Source organism: Nelumbo lutea, chromosome 2 (genome assembly GCF_056320005.1).
Source record: "Nelumbo lutea isolate HS-2025 chromosome 2, American lotus-T2T, whole genome shotgun sequence".
Classification (NCBI taxonomy): Eukaryota; Viridiplantae; Streptophyta; class Magnoliopsida; order Proteales; family Nelumbonaceae; genus Nelumbo; species Nelumbo lutea.
The window spans coordinates 46,553,934-46,573,497 of NC_142685.1; the positions used below are offsets into that span (position 1 = coordinate 46,553,934).

At 36.5% G+C, this 19,564-nt stretch overlaps 1 protein-coding gene and 1 long non-coding RNA gene across 2 annotated transcripts; one reads left to right on the forward strand and one right to left on the reverse strand.

Moving 5' to 3' along the window:
- Window positions 1–8,022: 8,022 nt before the first annotated feature.
- On the forward strand, window positions 8,023–15,936 carry LOC148870371 (acyl-coenzyme A oxidase 4, peroxisomal-like). Its single transcript, XM_088968567.1, has 13 exons — window positions 8,023–8,691; window positions 9,693–9,797; window positions 10,058–10,164; window positions 10,396–10,473; window positions 10,552–10,675; window positions 10,806–10,879; window positions 10,977–11,036; window positions 11,174–11,283; window positions 12,495–12,654; window positions 14,235–14,311; window positions 14,408–14,579; window positions 14,662–14,754; window positions 15,640–15,936. Exons 1-13 carry the CDS (start codon window positions 8,661–8,663, stop codon window positions 15,769–15,771), a joined length of 1,323 nt encoding a protein of 440 aa, XP_088824693.1. The 5' UTR covers window positions 8,023–8,660; the 3' UTR covers window positions 15,772–15,936.
- Window positions 15,937–17,346: 1,410 nt separating this feature from the next.
- Window positions 17,347–18,527, reverse strand: LOC148870372 (uncharacterized). Its single transcript, XR_016106609.1, has 2 exons — window positions 17,999–18,527; window positions 17,347–17,757 (listed from the first exon to the last, which is right to left on the reverse strand). It is a non-coding gene; the product is annotated as an uncharacterized LOC148870372 (long non-coding RNA).
- Between the last annotated feature and the right edge of the window lie 1,037 nt (window positions 18,528–19,564).

Below are 19,564 nucleotides of genomic sequence, written 5' to 3' on the forward strand. Positions count from 1 at the left end.
TCCGAGCTACCCTACAGCTAAGAGCATCCAGATCGTGCACCATTAGAAATAAAGTATTGATAGATGGATTTATTTATTTTTCTTAGAGATGTTAGTGTTACTATAGCTTTGGGTCCCATGAGAGAAGGTTTCATACGATTGACATGTAGCTAGTGGGTTAGTGTTATTAGGGACAGTGACGTAGAGACAGTGCAAGCAGGTGTCGGTCATGGCTACTAGCCATTAGACAATGTAGCGTGAGTTAATTTTCCAGTTTTTCATATCCATTGGCCCTTATGGCCAAAAATTTTTTATGAGGGCCAAAACCAAAAGTGAATTAGGAGAGTGGGAAGAGGGAAACCATTAGAGTGGAGAGTGAAGGAGGAGAAAAATATACATGAAAAAATGAGAATTTCTGAGCCATAGGAAGGGGAGGGTGCATGGCTCTCCATGACTATGACTCCGCCCCTTCCCATATGGAACCTACACCTTATGCGTATTCGCTTTGTTTCTAGTCCATCAGGTCCTAGGTCCTATTATAGGTGTTGTAATGAAAATTTTAAATTTTTTTTTTGAGAAAAATATTCTAATGAGAGAGAAGGAAATGAATCCACCCAACTCTTAAGAAAGTAAATAAATTAATGAAAAGGAACATGAAATGCAAACAAACATAGAGACGAAAAGAAAAATTCAGACTAGAGATGCAAATGGGTATGGGTCGGGTAAACAGGTAAACGTGCCTTGACCCAACTATGTTCAATTTTGATTGGAGTTGAATTCAGGACAACCCAAACTAACCGGTGGCATTCAAATAATTGTAAAAATAGACCCTATTTTATTTAGCCAGATTTGTTTTGGGTTCAACTTGGAGGGAGAATTTTGATCGGGTCTGGTTGAATGAGGCCCATGCCGTACCGAGTCAATCACTATACACCATGTCCCATTCTATAAATAAAAAGGGGAATGAAAGTCTGATACAGCCTAATAAATACAATGTGATATAATTGATACAGGACAGCACGAGTGGAATGATCCAATGCCCTTTTCTGTTTTCTCAAAATAATGATCCAGTGCCAAATCCATTCCAGTTTGTGCCACGTCTTGGTTAGTCTCAAATATGTGTATTGAATGATTTGGGCAGTGTTTTAAGACTTGGATCCAAGTAAAAATCGGAATATTCTACAGGTCTCATTTTACTGGTTAATTGGGCATTTTGTTCATCTAACCCACCAAAACCATCATCTAACAGGATCCTATTTTTAACCCGATATAGTTTATCTGAATCCAACAAGTAGGATCCAATTCTCGATTTAAATTCGGGTCGAATCATGATCTGATCCGTTTGCACCCTTAACTAGCAGAAAGGCTTTTTATCCCAGCCAATGCTCTTAAGCCCGGTCTGAGTTGTGTTGGGCATTTCTTGGAATGGACTTGAATTAGCACATATGGGCTTTAACCTTAGTTTTATCTTGGCCTGGGCCCAGGATTCTGGGTTAGGGTCGGGCTTAGGTTGGTCCTAAACTCAATCCAATCCACTCAAGTTGCAGCTGTAATATGGCTGGCTTTATTAATTAGGAAAAATCCCCGATTAGTAGCTTGTACTTTGGGTCTAGTGTCAATTTGATCCTCAAAATTTAAAATGTGACAATTCAATATCTGAATTTTCAGGATGTGACAATCCGGTACTTACTAATTAATCAGCCATTAAGTGACATTTTAAAAAGACACAAATGCCCTTTGAGTGTTATCTAATTTTCTTTATCAACTATCCAAACATTGACAAAAAAAAATTAATAGTCTAAAATCTTTGCCTCTTCTATTTAAGAAAATTGGGGTCATCAGAATGCCCACTCAAACGTAACCCCAACTTTCTTGAATGGAAGAAGCAATGATTTGGGACTATTAATTTTTTTGTCAATGTTTAGGTGATTGATAAAGAAAATTAAATGACACTTGAAAGACATTTGTATTTGTGTCAATTTTAAATGTCATTTAACGATAAGTTAACTATTGATTAATGGTAGGTACTAGATTGTCGCATTTAGGAAGTTCATGTATTGAATTGTCATATTTTAAAATTCGGAGACCAAAGTGACACTAGGCACAAAATATAGGGTACTAATCGAAAATTTACCACATTAATTACTTGCCATCAAAAGTATCATTCCCTTTGTTTCTGAAGAGCACAAGAGTGAACTTGATTTGACCAACACAAGGAGAGAAATGTTCTTATGTAATGGGGATGAACATTAGGGATATTCACAAACAATGCCAAGCTGACTAAACCGGCCCGACCCAACCCGGTTTGGTCGGTTTTTCTTCACCACCAATTGGTTTCGGGTTGCAAAGAGGAATAAACTGATAATTCGGTTCAAGCCGAACCAAGTTAGTTAGTTTCTAATTTCCTAGTCTTTCCCTAACTAGTTAATCCTTATCCTAGTGTAATCTTTCTACTTAGTTACTTTTTTTACATTAAATAACAATAAAACATTAGTTAAATGGGAATTACTTTTGTCTTTAGGATTGTTTTCCTTTTTTGAGTAGGAAATTTTACACCGAATATAGGGTTGTTCACAAACAATGCCAAACCAACCAAATTGACCATTCATGTTTGGATCAGTTTTGCTTAATGGCAGGTCAGTTTCTGCCCTTTAAGTAATTCGACTAGGTCATATCAATTGAAAAAAAAAATCTCTTAAACCAACCCAACCCAACCCATAAACAGCCCTAATAAACATTGTATAGTGATGGATATGATTGGCTCATCTAATGACATGTCATCAAATCATTATGGAGGATCATATTATGTTTACCCAAATATGAATTTGATTTAGACACTTGGGCAGTACAAACACAAATATGTACAGTATAAATGCATACAAAATAATATAAAATACAAGGTTTTGCACTCTACATATTTGTATTTATACTCATTTCAAACTGAGTTTTGGAAAGAGTACAAATGCAAATATGTAGAATGCAAATACGTATAAAATAATACAAAATATAAGGTTTTGCACTCTACATATTTGCATTTGTATTCCTTCCAAGTTGAGTACAAATATGTAAAGTGCAAATGCATATAAAATAATATAAAATACAAGGTTTTGCACTCTACATATTTGTATTTGTACTCCTTCCAAATTGAGCCTCAAGTACAAATACATACAAAATAATATAAAATACAAGGTTTTGCACTTTAGATATTTGTATTTGTACTCCTTCTAAATTGAGCCTTAGGCTCCATTTGGAAGGAGTACAAATACGAATATGCACAGTACAAATAGATAAAAAATAATACAAAATACAAGGTTTTGCACTCTACATATTTGTATTTGTACTCTTTCCAAACTGAGCCATAAAGTCACTTTGGAAAGAGTATAAATACAAATATATATAGTACAAATACATACAAAATAATAAAAATACAGGGTTTAAATGTTTTATACTCTACAGTGTAAAACCTTGTATTTGGTATTCCTTTGTATTCTTAAGCCTTGTATTAACTTTGCATATATTTGTATTTATACTCTTTCCAAATTGAGCTTGGAAGAGTATAAATGCAAATTTGTAAAATACAAAACCTTGTATTTTGTGTATTATTTTTTATTTTTTTAATCTTGTATTTAAACAATATATATTTGTATTTGTACTCTTCACAAACTAAATACATGGAGATTGTTTAGAACATTTTGTATATGCTATGAAAATGGACAGGTGTTATAAAAATAAGTGACCTAGATGGTAATCGCTCGCTTAGCACAAAAGAGGTATAGGGATCGATAACCTACATCTTTATCTTATTAATTTTGCAACTGCCAAATAGGACAACTAGAAATCTTTTGTAATTGTACTATTTTTTGGGTGCGTTTGGTTGCAGTGCAATTTTATTTGCACTAGTATAAAATTATATATAAATGCATGGGAGTGCAATTGAAAAGAATGCAAATTCTCATCTAATTTTGTTTAGGATTTTACTTTATTTTGCTTCATGTCATAATTTACTTCATTTATACTGCAACCAAACAAATTAAACTAAAATTTAAAACAAAAATAGATCAGAAAATGGTGCCAAGCACAACCTTTTGGAAAATTAACCTCCACAGTTCGCCTTTTTTAATCTAGGCAATGTTTGGCATTGATGCTGTTTTCTGAGAAAATGGCACCACATCAGAAAAGGCTGTGCTTCATAAAACAACCTCTTATTTGGTATTGTTTTTCTAGAAAAACCGTTGCTTCAGACCACGCTTTAGAAATTGGGAAAGTGTGGTCTGAAGAAATGTGAAACTCAATGTTCTCTTAGAAAATAGGCTGTTGCTGCTAGCGTACAATGATGTGGCACTAATGTTGTAATATGACCAATACTAAAAACGGTTCTATAATATTGGTACCAAACAAAACCAATGTTGTTTTCCCAAAAAACAATCTAAATGGATGGCAGCACCACTTCTAAACAAATAATAAGTACTTACAACTCAAATATAAATATAGGCAGCAACATTTTATGAGAAAACGGTAATGTATTCCCAGCACCGATGCCAAATACCTACCTTTGCTTACAAAAAGAAAAAAAATTAGCTGGTGGTGAGCAATAAACCAACACAGTTGGTATTAAAAATCCACTTCAAATAAATCCTTTAGAAAACATCGCTCGGTTAACAAGTCATCCATGGTTAAAACACTCCTTTTTAGGGTTTCATTAGACTCTAATATAATAATAATTAATGGTGCTTCTCCTTCCCCATCGGTCTCGAGTTTTCTCATCCTTAACAATCTCAAAGAGTCGTTCAAACTTATAATGGTCAACTGGACACCTGCAAGTCATTTCCATTAAACAGTGAATCTCTACAAGAAGAGGTCTTGTCCGGTTACATAGAATAACTAAAGCAAATATAAAGGGGTAATATTGGGTTTTTGAAAATATTTAGCCACACATGAAATCACATGCAACTGGGTATTAGTGTATTGCTAATGGAGAGGAAGGCTTTATTACACGGGAGGTCTTAGTCCATGTTTTAAAAAAATGGAATATCTTAGCATTTAAGATAAACTTCAAAGGGAGGTCCAAGTCTGACGTTTAGTATTTCCTGGCTTCATGGCTCATGGGGCTATTTAATGAGGGATAATCCATCCTAATGTTTTTAACCCGCCATTGATCCAGTTGGTTGAACCATTCAAATGGTTATTTGACTAGGATTTTGAGTCTGATTTAGTCAAAACCTCGTCACATGGTTATAATTATTGATTGTCTATATATGGACCTTAAAAACATGTGGAGTAGTCTGATCCATTCAATCTGGATGGTCGAATTGGTGACACACAACCCAAAGGCAAAACAGTTCAGCCTCTGAGTTGGTTTTTAAAACCAATGTTTTCAACTTGCCATTGACTCAACTGATCGAACCGTTTGAAACATCACCCGACCAGGATTCTAGGTCTGGTTCAATTAAGATTCATTAGACAGTAAAAAATTGTTGACTTGGTCAAGAACTGTTTGACCTGGTCGGTTCAACCCGGTGACATAGGTCACTGGTTGCACACTCAATGCATGCAAACTTTTTAGAGGCCATAACTTTGCATTCCAATGTTCGAGTGGAGTGATTTTTTTTTTGGATAACTTTTTGATATCTATGCATCCCAAGGGACCTTGCCCCTCTATTTTCGCGAAAAAAAAAACCCTTTTTAGCCTTAAATTGCAATTTTTTAATATTATTAATAAATAAAATTAAAAACTGAATTAAAAAACATAATTTAAATATAAAATAATACATATAATATATCTAAAACATATTTATATATTATTAATTACTAAAATATATATTAATACACGCGCGCGCACACACACACACATATATATATATATACTTAATGCATATATGTGCTAACATGGCAAGATCTGAAACATTCGACCTGGTTGGTCGAACTAATGACCCACAACATGGAAGCAAAAATGATCAAGCCTCTGCGTGGGTTTTTAAATCATGGGATTATATCAAATAAGGGCAACTTTTGGGCCTTAATATCAATAAAAGTAATATATTTAATAAAATTTCAAAAATAAAATAACTTTTTTAAAATAATATCAAAAAGGGGTAGAGTTATTGTTCATCTTCTTCCTTCTTATAGACTATTCATCAGAGCCGCCTGTTGCCACCTCCGGCACACCTCCGTCATCGCTTCCGCCTCCGCCTCTGTCCACCATCTGTAAATCTAAGAAGAGAGGAACGCTCATTTCCTCCATTTTCGCTACTATAGAGATGCACGCCACCGACAACAGTTGTAGAGACCACCCATTCCCATGCTGTTCGTTTGATGAAACAATAAAAAAATGGCGTCAGGTGTAAGATTTCATTGACATGAGAAGCAATGTTTCTAGCCATAGGCCCACAGAAAACAAGGGAATGCAACGTTTCAACATCTGGTTAATGGCGTCCTGTCTAGCGGTGGCATCAATCGAACGATAGAGAAAGCGTCGCTAATAGTCGGACACTGACAAGTGGTGGAGTTTGGACTTCAGAGGGTTGAGAAAGTGGCAACAGTTAAAACGCTAGACACCGGCAAGAAGAAGAAGATGAACAGTACTTAGAAGCATAAATTAGGCCATGTACTGTAGCAGAATCCCCGGGAAATCATATTCATAATACTCTGAAGTCTGAAGCATTTTAACTATTAAAGGCACAACAAATATGAGAAGGGGAGGAGAGGAGGAGGATCAACTGTTAAAGACATAACAAATAATCGGACACTGGCAAGAAGAAAAAGATGAAGAATAACTTTGCCCCTTTTTGATATTATTTTTAAAGAATTAATTTATTTTTAAATTTTTATTAAATATATTACTTTTATTGATATTAGGGCCTCAAAATTGCCCTTATCCAATATTACCCCTTAAATCATCAATCCATCCCCTCCCTTAATCCCCCAACCTGGCGGAGAGATTTGATCCCAAATTTCTAGTTTGATGAATTAGAAATTCTACCAATTAAGACACCATTAGTTGGTAATATACGACCAAAGTTGTCCTTACAACTTTTTAACCATCTAAAACAATCAGTTTGACTATCAACTTTGAATGTGTATACAACTAAGCAGGCCGAATTCAATCCCAAGTCTCCGCTACAACCAGCGAAAGACCTTAGAACGTAATTTGTGTTTTCAAATCTCACGTTAAAACACACATGTATGAGATGTGTGGGATCTGTGTCAATACATCTTCTTATAATGATCACAGTCTTATAATAAGATGGGCAGACACGGAACATGTTAACAAAGACTATTTGGATTTTTTTTTGGTGGGAAGATATCCCTTATCGTTTTGGAGTTGCAACGAACCTAATCTCTCTCCATCTATAATGTATTTTGAAGGACGCTTGTCAGGAGTCAAAGATTTCAAGGGTTAAGTACTCTGCAATCCAATGCAGAATTCTGAATGTAATCTATTAATAGTCCCCTTCCATAAACCGTATCCTATCCGTGAAATTAATATCAATTCACGGTTAGGATTCATCTCCTCTGTACGATGAGACTACAAAATTCTAATACGGACTCATCAGTCATTCTCCTAATTTTTAATTCCCGAATCCGAATTCGGATTTGCTGTTCACTCCAACCTCACATCACATTGCAACCGTGCATTGGGCACATCTCCTCATGACTAACAAGTAACAACATATAAATAGAGGAGATGATCCCGCTGTGCGACTGCAACTGCTGTGACTTGTGAGGGTGGTGTTGGAAGACGCGTTGGTTCTATAGTGGACCGTTGTGAGCAGCAAATCCGAATTCCCCGGAATCCCTTTTGTCAATTGTCATTAATTTCGTCACGTACACGATTGGGCATCGGGCCTCATCGGTTCGGGGACTGATACGAGGGGTTAGCTTCTATGCTTATATTATGATCCCTTATTTATAGAAACCGTTGCTCCCAATATTCTTTCTTCGATATTCTCATCATATAGCCCCCCTCTGTAAACCACATCCAGCTTGCAAATTTCGCATCAATCTACGGGCAGAATTCATCTGACTTGTACGATGGGTCAGAATGGGTGAGATTTGTGAAGTGGACTATAAAAACCCCTTTTATCTAAACCAAGTCCGAGTTCCGCAGTTGCAATTTGCAAAGTCCAAAATGTCAGATATTTTACTCAGCTGTATGTCAGATTGTTAGATACTTATTTCAATCCACGTGTCATTTATCAGACGCCTATAGTTTGGCGTAGTTGGGATCCCAATCCCAATATACTTCCAAGATGATCCGTGTCCCCACATCTCATACACGGTGGGTAGTCGTAAATCGTGATCTTACGGTGATGCGTATCGTTTACTCTCTCTTGGGTCTCTTGGGAAGGGAAGTTGGGATGGTATGAATCATATGATCCTCATCTGCTGGGACGTTGTTGTGCTTTCCAATTCAGTCAGTGTTAGTCCATGCTCACATCATTTGAATAGACCTTGCATTGAGAATATCTCTCCACTTAATCGAGAAAGAAGCACATAATTATGGAGATATTCCTAAGGCTGTAAAGATTGTTCCGCTTAATCGAGAAAGTGTATGTGCTTGTACTTCTCGATAACAACGACGAAAACACCAAGCACTGAATCTATCTAATTTGTCCATCTCTTCTCTTCGATTCTTCCGTCCTCCTCTTCCGAAACTTGCGTAAGCTCCGGCTTCTATCACCATGACTATATTTTCTTCATCTCAGAACCAAGGTGCGCATCTCACCACTCGAACTATTCAGCTTTTTTTCTTTTTCTTTTTCTGTTCTTCTTCTATTATCAACAGAAACACAGAGAGCTTGTCAGCTTTTGCTTTCAAAGCAAAGGCCTTTTCTTGGAACCTCTGTTTCGATGAATTTTGATTTTTGGTTCCATTCATAAACTGATTGATTTAACAGAGCAAGTCAGCGAGCTTTGTATTTCGTAACCATATCCATTTCAAGTTAGTGAGTCAAGGAGCTTTTATTGATTAATGGATAACATGTTTGATTTTTATGATTCACACCGTTAATTGAAGGTGTATGAAAGACGTGATACCTGAGGTTCCAAGAAGTTAATTCATTTACTATGGGAACCTTGGTACTTTCCTGTGTTTAGGAAGGCATCCTTGATGAAAATGGGATTTTTCCAATCAGATTGGAGGCTGAACGCTCCGTTGTTATTAACTGAAAAGCTTCAATACTCCATGTTCTATCTGCTAGCCGGCATCAATTAAGAGAAGATCCAGAAAATAAAAGGAAAAAGAAGAAAAAAAAACTTTCTTAAAATGCTAATTCAATTACACCAGTCCCTTGTGTTGAGTCAAGTTATAATTCTTTTATGGCAAAGGATTCCTCCTAACATTACCTAATATACAAATAGTGAATACAGAGATGCTTTGAAATTGAAGTTACGACCTTTTGTCATTAAGAGTAGTTAAATCTCATCAAGTTTGCGACAAATTTGTCTTTTTGTATGGGTAAAGAGATATGCCTAATTAAACCCTTGAAATAGGATGTGTATCATTACCGTTTTTCATTATCAGTATTTTAATGCAAAGTTTTCTTGTTTTTTGAATTCCTTTTTTTTTTTGTCATATACGTGATTCTGTTCTGATTTGCTTCTTATAGTTATTAGCTTCTAGTCTTTTAGCGCTGCTTGTGGCTACCTATGGCATTAAACATTCTGGTTTTTCCTGCAGCTTAATTAAATAGAATTGTTCCTTTTTTGGATAGGTGAAACTGTGAAGAATTACAAGAGTTCATATTTTGGATTACCAGCGTTGGATGTCTCTGTTGCATTCCCGCAGGCAACTCCAGCATCGATCTTTCCCCCCTGTGGTAAGATTAATGCTCATCAGTTATAAATGCTAATGTAGTGTTGTTGTAGGAGAAAAAATTGAAGAGAAATCACCGAACTGGTTAACCAGGGTTAAATTCCATTTTTCTAGAAATTTATTATTCTTAGAGAAAAAAAATACAATATATATTTACTTTGAAAGTTAGATCCTATTTTATAAGGTTTAGTTCCTTTGACAGCCCTGTTATCTCAAGTTGGTTCTTCTGTTATCAGAGAGCAAATTAATATTTCATATTTGCAGCTTCGGACTATTACCAGTTTGATGATTTGTTGAATCCCGAGGAGCAGGCCCTCCGTAGAAAAGTTAGGGAGGTTATGGAAAATGATATAGCTCCAATAATGACTAAGGTATTGCTTCATTCCCCCCCCCCCCCCCCTATTTTTAAATGTTTGAATTCTTCTATTGTACTATTTCATTTTTGTTGTTTTTCTTTTCTTATTGTCGTTGCTGTCGTCAATAAATTCTAACCACAATTCTTAGGACTTACTTTTAGATATTAAGCTATAAAGACTTTCCTGTTATCCTGTGCTTGAGAATTTCAATAAAACTTTATTTTATCTCCCATATTTGGTCTTCAGTACTGGGAGAAGGCAGAGTTTCCATTTCATGTCATACCAAAGCTGGGTTCTCTAGGTATTGCTGGTAGCACAATTAAGGTATTTCAAGTCCACTGCATTCCTGGTTTTTTAGTTCAAAATTTGTGGATATATTTCTTAATTGTTGTTGGTAATTAGGGCTATGGGTGCCCAGGCCTCTCCATTACTGGAAGTGCTATTGCTGCAGCAGAAGTTGCCCGGGTTGATGCAAGCTGTTCTACTTTTATTTTAGTGCATTCTTGTTTGGGGATGCTTACAATTGGTAAAGTCTTGCCATTGGTGGTTGTTTTTGTTGTTGTTTTCCTTGATGTACAAATATCAGAAATTCAGAAAGTTTATAAGCTGGTAAGCAAAACGTGATTTTATATAATATGTCCCAACATCAACAATAGGACTTTGTGGGTCAGAGGAACAAAAGCAGAGATATCTTCCTTCATTGGCACAGTTACATACTGTAGCCTGTTGGGTAAGCTGATCTTATTTAATGCAATATATAGATGTTGACAACAGGAAGTTATTTGTTTATTTGTTTTAAGTACTTAATCAGTTTATCCACACCTTAGGGTTTGACAGAGCCTGGCATTGGAAGTGATGCAAGTTCTTTGAAAACAACAGCAACAAAGGTATTTATCTCCACCTTTTCTTTTCTTTTTTTCTCTTCTTCAAGTGTGATTTATGACTTTATAATCCTGTTTCTGTTCAATTCAATATTCAAAACTGTTAATATCTTCCATGTTCTCCCCACAATTGAGAGGAACAGGTGTCTCGGGGATGGGTACTTGATGGCCAAAAGCGATGGATTGGAAACAGTACTTTTGCAGATGTGTTGGTTATTTTTGCTCGGAACACAAACACAAATCAGATAAATGGGTAAATAAATAGTTCTTCAAATTAATAGTGAGGAATTTTAGCATATAGATCACTAGAACAAACAGATGCTACCAGTAATCCACCTGTCCCTTGGCATGACATCTGTAGCATTTTGATGATGCTCCGAGTTGAAGTCAAGAATTGGCACAAGCACTCATAAAAGAGATATCAAAAGAAAGCCACATTTAAAAAAAAAAAGGACTTTTTTGATAGTCTCATTTTATTGTACTTTTAAGTGGTTATTCATTTAAATATTATTTATTCCCATGTCACTGCCATGATTTTGGAGGTTTGCATGCCAGATACCTGAACACTTGGTATCATGCAACATACAAGGCAGCATTCTGGACAGTTAAATATTCCACTAAATGATCCACAGAATCTGTCAGTGATGTTTAGCCAATGCTTAGGAGAGGCCCCGTTGACACTTCAAGAGTGAGGTTTCTAAGATCTATGGTTTATCAATGCTTAGAAAGTCCTGACAGTGAGAATGGGGTTTCCACAGCTCAGTGCCCTAACCCCTATTAGAATGGGGTTTCTATATTTGCATGGAATGTTCTCACTCTTGACTTCATGATGGTGCTTTCACACTCTCAATCTCATTTTGCAATTGGGAAAATTAAGTCTACAACACCCTGCACATGCACCATACCAATGGATATGATGTCTGTGGAAGATGATAGGATTCACAAAAATGGTGAAACAGGGAGCTGCAGGCTAACTAATGGGTTGTGTTCCAATTGCAGAGTACTTCTGTGCTATGTAATTTTCATGGTCTCATAATTAAATGTTTGTGCACATATTAATGCTTAAAAGAATAGGATTCAGGAAAGTGAGATCTTGTACCATCACATTAATGAATAGGTTCATTTATTTACAGTTTTAATTTGAGCTAATAGGGGTCATTGCTTGGTAAGTGGTAAAACCTCAGGCTAACAAGTTTGAGAATCTGAGTTGGAGTCTAAGAGAAGACACTTCATACAAGAAAATGCCACTGGTTTGGTTCATATCCAGTCTACCCCTCCCAAGACCTAGCTGGATTACTGGACCAACATTGGGCATTTGGCCCTTTTTATATTTCAATTAAGCTAGTCCGAATTTGTGGCCATTATGTTCAATATGCATTCTGATGCAGCCTTTTAGCCACTTCTTCATTGGTATTTGTATGCTATGCACGTACATTCTTCTCCAATAGCTTTTACTGCTTTCAGGTTTATTGTCAAAAAGGATGCCCCTGGGCTAAGAGTTACTAAAATAGAAAACAAGATTGGTCTAAGGATTGTCCAAAATGGAGATATACTGTTAAGGAATGTTTTTGTCCCTGATGAGGACAGATTGCCTGGTGTCAATTCTTTCCAGGATACAAGCAAGGTATGTCCATCGTTCTCTTATTTTATTTTCTTTTCTTAGACTTAATATTGATTGATCATCTATGAGATATGGCATAACCTCGATATCCTTGCTGTTGCGTTTATAAAATCTTTACCTTTTCTGACAAGAAAAGAAAGTTTTAAAGCAGGATGGTTGAAAAGGTTGAAGTTGAGGTTTGCAAAAATTAGGTTTGTTTTTTCTAGGAGGGGAAAAGTTTGTCAGAAAAATGTTCTTGGAACTAGATGAGAAAGGAAGAAATAAAAGTTCTTGATCCTAATCTAGAAGGTACAAGAAGCAGTCTGAAGAAAGTTTAGTTGATAAGTAGAGGAGATGGGTGTCAGATTGGAGAAGGGTGAGGGAATGATTGTAGAGATAAGGAAGGCCAGTGGATTCTGCTGGCATGCTCTAAGTAAGTGCTATTTTTGTCTTTGGAAGTGGGTAATATTTGGTTGAAAGAGATGAGGGGGACTTTGACAGTAATTACAGGGGGTCTAGATGTGGAGTATGAATATGATGCCTTGGGGGTGTTAAGAGTGAGTATGGTGGAGTTTCAGTTTTTATCAAAAAGAAACACATACTAAAAATCATCTAATTTCTTTTTCCTTTTAAGTTCTATAAATTTGATTCATGGAGAATTTGAGAGAGGATCCCCTAAGATTTTCTGAAATTTCAATGCAATAAAACCTACAGGCAATAAGGATCTCAAAAAAAAGTGGTGATCATGGTCATAGTTTTGCTATAGTTATATGGTTTAACTTTATACAAGGGAAAACAACTTCTAATAGGACTTTTTCCCTTTGGCCCTAGCAGTCTTCATTAAATCCCCATTCCCACCGTGTACCTAGCTTCCCTGACCTGAAATTGCCTTGGCAGGGACGGGGAGTGAATTCCCCACCCCACCCCGCCCTGACCCCGGCCCTGATTATATATATCTATATATCTATATATTTAAAATATTTCTATTTTAAAAATTCTCCTTTATTTTAAGTAAATCTATTTCCCAAAAACTTATATTTTAAAAATTTTGGGGATTCAGGTCCCCAACGAGGAACCCATCTCCATTGGGGATCGGGGTCGGGACAAGGATTCGTTTCAAAGTCAGTGTCGGGGATGGGGAGTATAGTCCCCACCCGAACTCACCCCATTTCCATTCCTAAAGACACACAAAAAGTCCCGAAACTAATAGGATGTTAAAGCAACTCAAATATCCCCAATATAGTAATTCATGCCATACCTTGTTGGTTGGCTGTAAATTGGCCATAACTTAATATGTGTATATGACTGAAACTGTGAATTAGCAAATCTAGGGCTTGCTAGATAGGAAATGAAATAAACTTTCTAATGATGATAAAATCAAGCCAACTAAAGAGTTTCAGTACCTGAATCTTATTCCAATAATGATAGAGTTAAAGCAGTTTTTTTATCCAGCTGTTGGTTGAGATCCAGGTGATTAAGTGATTTGCCTATCACTTTGAATATTACTTTCGCTGCATGTCTAACATTTTTATATATTGTTCTGTTTTTTATTCCTAAATTTCCCCTGAATTTAGTTGCTCCTAACCACCAGAAAGTGAAAACAGGTTCTTGCTGTTTCAAGGGTTATGGTTGCCTGGCAACCAATTGGCATTTCAATGGGGGTCTATGATGCATGCCACAGGTACTACATGTTATGATTTTCTAGTAGTTCCTTGCTATATATTGATGCTTTGTTTTTTCAGGATGGCTTGCTAACATGTAAGAGACTGAAAATTAGGTATTTGAAAGAAAGGAAACAATTTGGAGTTCCATTGGCAGCATTCCAACTTAACCAAGAGAAACTTGTTCGCATGTTGGGTAATGTTCAAGCAATGTTACTGATTGGCTGGCGCCTGTGCAAGTTGTATGAGAAGGGAAAGATGACACCTGGCCATGCCAGTTTAGGAAAGGTAAAGTTGTTACCCCAAGGCAATGCATTTGGAGGTATTACTGATTGCAATACCAAGCAATGACTTGTTTTTGAATATTTAGGCATGGATTACGTTGAGAGCAAGGGAGACTGTTTCTCTTGGAAGAGAGTTGCTCGGTGGCAATGGAATCTTGTCCGATTTTCTAGTTGGAAAGGTTTTTACAACTCCATGCTCCTTCCAGACTTATTCACTGATTTCTTCACTGGATTTGTGCTCATATTACTAGTAGTGCAATATTTTCTGCTTATGCTTGCCATTTTTTCTAATTGTTGTTATGTTGGCGTAATGATAAAATCTTTGGCTGAAAAGCCTAAGAGCATGGATTCAAGGCTGTCTCAGCCACATTGTGTGAAAGAATGCCAAATGTTAGGTGCATAATCAGTCCACCCCTCCCAAGACCCCTGATAGCTGTCGATCAATGCCCCCTTTTATCGTGTTATACCTGCAAAAAAGGTTTAAAAAAATGCTACATGCATCAATGAAGAAAGGAGAGGAAAATATCCTTTCTAGACTCATTGTAAGTCTGAAGCATGTTCTCACCAGTCACACACATATATGTAGAAAATGGAATCACCACCCATTTTTAGAAGTTCAAAGAGAAGCCAATCTTTTTGGGAAAACCTTCGGCAAAGAACAGGGGAAAGAAATAAAGAAAGCTGTCACTGTAGCATCAAAGCAAGTACAAAAAATTTATAGACCAAGGGATATTAGGAATGAGGATGTAATCCAAGGGAAACTTTTAAACTTTTGACTAGAATATTGAAAAATTGTAACTAGTTCTGGCCTTTTGGCATGAAAATATAAAGCCCTTTTGTTCTATCACTGCAATTATATTTTACAGTTTAAGCAACTGATTCTTCCAAAGGATAAGATCTATAAAAAAGATTCAGTACATATTTATTTATTATTATCAAGTTGATGTCCTAGAATTCCTGCTCGTAGAAATAGTTGTGACAGTCTCGACTAGAATTTTAGACTTGATAATTAGTCAGATCTTGTGTTTTTGACTTACGGTATTATGTCATGTTCTTTTTTTCAGGCATTCTGTGATTTGGAGCCCATTTACACATATGAGGGCACTTATGACATTAACAGTTTGGTCACGGGGAGGGAAATCACTGGGATTGCGAGCTTCAAACCAGCTGAATTGAGTAAGCGCAGTCGCCTGTGATGGACTATGACCTACATGGACTCTGATCTCGTATTTGGTCTATTCTGGTAAAAATAAATGTAATGCAGTCAAAAGTTGTCATTAATTCTTCGATAACGTTGTTGGCAGACAGAATAATAAGATGGAAATTGGAGATTTCCTCCAATCCTTTGCCATTTTGTATCATCATTTGTGTTCGTCCTGGGTGGTCAACAGAACTTTGCAGCTTTCTTCCTATATTTTCTACACAACGAAGGTAACCCATAATCCCCTAACCCTAGTGCGGGTGGGAATTGGATCCCACTTGGTATCTGCCACCAACAAGTTGTTCCCACATATCTCCCCATGACAAGAGAGATATCCCCTGTTCCCAGCTATAATATCTCGTGGGTAGTAGATCTGACGATCTCAAGTCTCCACTACGACCAGAACCAGTTGGAGACCCTTGCCAACAAGCCAGTTGGTACATTTTTTAGCTTCTACTCTCTAAGTCAAAAAGGGAAAAAAGATCCATGTATTCATTAAAAAAAAAGATGTCAATGGATTGGACCAGCCTGATACATCCAACACAACGCAATCATATAGGGTCTGTCTGTATTATGTTTCTCAATTATAATTGGGTTGGAATCGATTTTTGTTCAAACTAATTATACATAACTGTATATATAATTATGGGTAAATTGTGGAAACTCTCCTCAAATTTTTAATTATTGTTAAAACCTAGTTTGATAATTGCAATTACCTCCCCTTAACTTTATATGATTTAGTCACAAGTAGAACCTCTTTTGTTAGAATCATCTAAAAAGAGACAAAAATGTATAAAATATCCATGCAGTTATTTTTTACCAAAATGTTTATTTTTCAAATTTCTATTCATTTGAATTACTAGCCCAAACCCTTCTAATATTTTTTTTCTGAAATTGATTTGTTTTTTCAAATCTGTCCCTTTCATATCAATGGCTTAGGCTCAATTTGGAAAGAGTACAAATGCAAATATGTATAGTACAACTATAAATACATACAAAATATAAGGTTTTGCACTCTACATGTTTGCATTTGTACTCATTCCAGGCTCAGTTTAGAAAGAGTACAAATATATGCAAAATAATTCAAAATACAAGCTTTTACACTTTACATATTTAAGGCTCAGTTTAGAAGGAGTACAAATATAAATATGCACATCATAAATACATACAAAATAATACAAAATACAAGAATTTGCAATGTACATATTGCATTTGTACTCTTTTCAAACTGAACCTAAGTAAAATTACAATTTTAAATTCTCTCTTTTTGTTGTTATTTATAAAATTTGTATTATTTGTTCTATAAAAACCAACCTTAATAATAATTGCATGAATATTTTGAACATTTCCCTGCCTTTTTGTTTAAAGGATTCTAATAAAAGGGATCTACTTACACCTAGGGGTAGGTTTCAGAGATTTACCCCATAATTATATAATTATAAATATTGGCATATTACAATTTACAAAGGTGGCTCCGGTGATCTGCTTTAGAAATTAGAATTTACTTGTTGACTGAGTATACCCTGACCCAATAGGCACGTTAATGGACGAAAGCAGTTAACATGTCTCGTTTAGAATATAGCTCATCTCTCTCTCATTAAAAAAAAAAAACTTGTTTCAAACAATGTTTGGCTGGATTAAGGAGCATATAAATATAATAAAAACCAACACCATAATAAATAATAGGAATAAGCTGATGATCGCCGAGAAGCACTGGCACTGGCGGCAGGCCGGCAGCCGGTTAGTAGAACCGTGGAAACATAAAATAATATTTGTATGGGTGGATGGGTAGGTGGGTGGCAAAGGGAGGAGTGTGAGTATTGAGTAATGTCTCAGTTCTTCCGACCACCGCCGCCGCTGCCGCTACCTATTTTATTCCTAGGGTCGTGCTCGTGGCTCGCCGAAGGCTCTCCGTAATCGTCGATGTTGGCTTTCAGGTACCTCCTTCCTTCTGTCATCACCATCCCCACCCCATCATCTCCTGCAGAACAGAACCAGTTGGTTGTTTTTCATTAGCAATTATTTGTTTATGCATGAATGATGCATTAATTCTCAGAAGCCAGCAGGTCTATTGAAAAGTAAAATAAAACTACGTGCTCATGAACTATACATCCGAAATCTGAAGGAGAGGGAAAGGGGTTGCTCATGGACTACTGTTAATATGAGAGAGAGAGAGTGAGAGATGATCTTAGGTTAGGTGAAAGGAAAAGGAGCGTACGTACCAGCTGGCTGAACAAGAAGGACGGTGTTGCGGGCGGAGCACAATATTATCGCGAAACCCAAGCCAAAGAAGACGTACCACCACAGCCGAATTCCTACCGCCATCTCTCTCTCTCTCTCTCTCCGGAGGATCTCTCGTCTCTTCCTCTTTTCGCGTTGAACGATGAAAATGGACGACACAGCAAGATGAATGAATTTATTTATATATATATAAAATAGACAGTAGATAAGCAGGTAGGGCTGACAACTTGTGAAATCCTGGATTCCACTGCAGCCCAGAAAATAGAACCTCCATTTGTGGTCAACTCCGAGATGCCTGTCGTTTATTCTCCTCTCCCAGTCTCCCTACACTTTCTAAGTTGCAGTACATCACTTTCTCAGATAAGTTTTTTTTTTTTTTTTTTTTTTTTTCTGTACCTGGGGGATTTTCCATCAATCTGCATCTAGCTTATGTCCTTTCCTGTAGTAAATTAGAATCTTTACACAGCACTACAGAGAAACCATTATTCATTAAAGTGAAAATTAGGCATCAACCTCTCCCCCCGTCCTTGATTCTTAAATAAAAAAGAATGCCTATTAAGTTTATAATATCTAAAAAAACACATTTATTGCTATCCAGTATCCACCACAGGGAAAGGGGAAAAAAGGCAATCTCCAAAACAACTTTCTCTCTACCCTCAAAAACCTTCCACTCATCGAATGACCTAGTGGGCCTTCCACTCCTAAACCAATGCTGACACCATGTGTTTCTAAATCTTTCCCACTATCATTGTTTGGATAACTTGGCCAGGTGTTTGATCGGCCTTCATTGATCATCGCAGTGCGTAATTCCCCAATTCTAATTTGGTCAATTTGCATTTGAGCAGCCACTTTGTCCAAAAATATTGTCAAAGGTTTAGGAGGAATGTATCCAGCTCATTCCTCCTAATACCCCCCAGACAGCAGAGCCCAACATTGGGTGACGGGCCTCTTTTATGCATCTAAACAAGCAAGCATGGCTGATGGCTCAGCGTGTGGGTGGTTTTTTTTTTTTTCACTTCTTTAGCGCCAATTGTTTTCGGGCCTATAGTCTCTATTAATTGTCAAAGCTGATTATTCCATTGAGAAATTGACGTGACGAAGGGGAACCTTGTTACAGAAAAAGCATTGCTTTGTTATGTGGTTCACTCGTTATTATAGCCTTCTTATTTATACATTTTCTTGATCAATCAAAGCCAAAGGAATGATAGATTTTATCATTTGATCAAGTCATTATTTGAATTGGTTATCCGTATGGAAAGCAAAAAATGAAGAGAGAAATCATGGAGAAAGTACTTTAGAGATTTTTTTTATAGAAATGTCTTAAAATCTAAAAAAAAAGGGGGGGAAAGAAAAAAAATATAAAAAACGCAAGCCAAGCCTAGGACCAACCCAAGTTTTCTAGCCTAGGCCCAGATCAAAACAAAAAAAAAAAAACCTCAGGTCCAATCCGTGCAAAAGCTTAAATTCGATTGGATATTTGGATCTTCACATTGGGCCTGTTCAAATTGTAGCCCATAGAAAGTTGATACAACCACTTAATAAGACAT

Coding starts and splice junctions, on each gene's coding strand:
- LOC148870371 (XM_088968567.1), top strand. CDS start 8,661: ATGACTATATTTTCTTCATCTCAGAACCAAG. Junction 14,312..14,407: donor GTCTATGATGCATGCCACAG/GTACTACATGTT, acceptor ACTGAAAATTAG/GTATTTGAAAGAAAGGAAAC. Junction 14,580..14,661: donor GCCATGCCAGTTTAGGAAAG/GTAAAGTTGTTA, acceptor TTGAATATTTAG/GCATGGATTACGTTGAGAGC.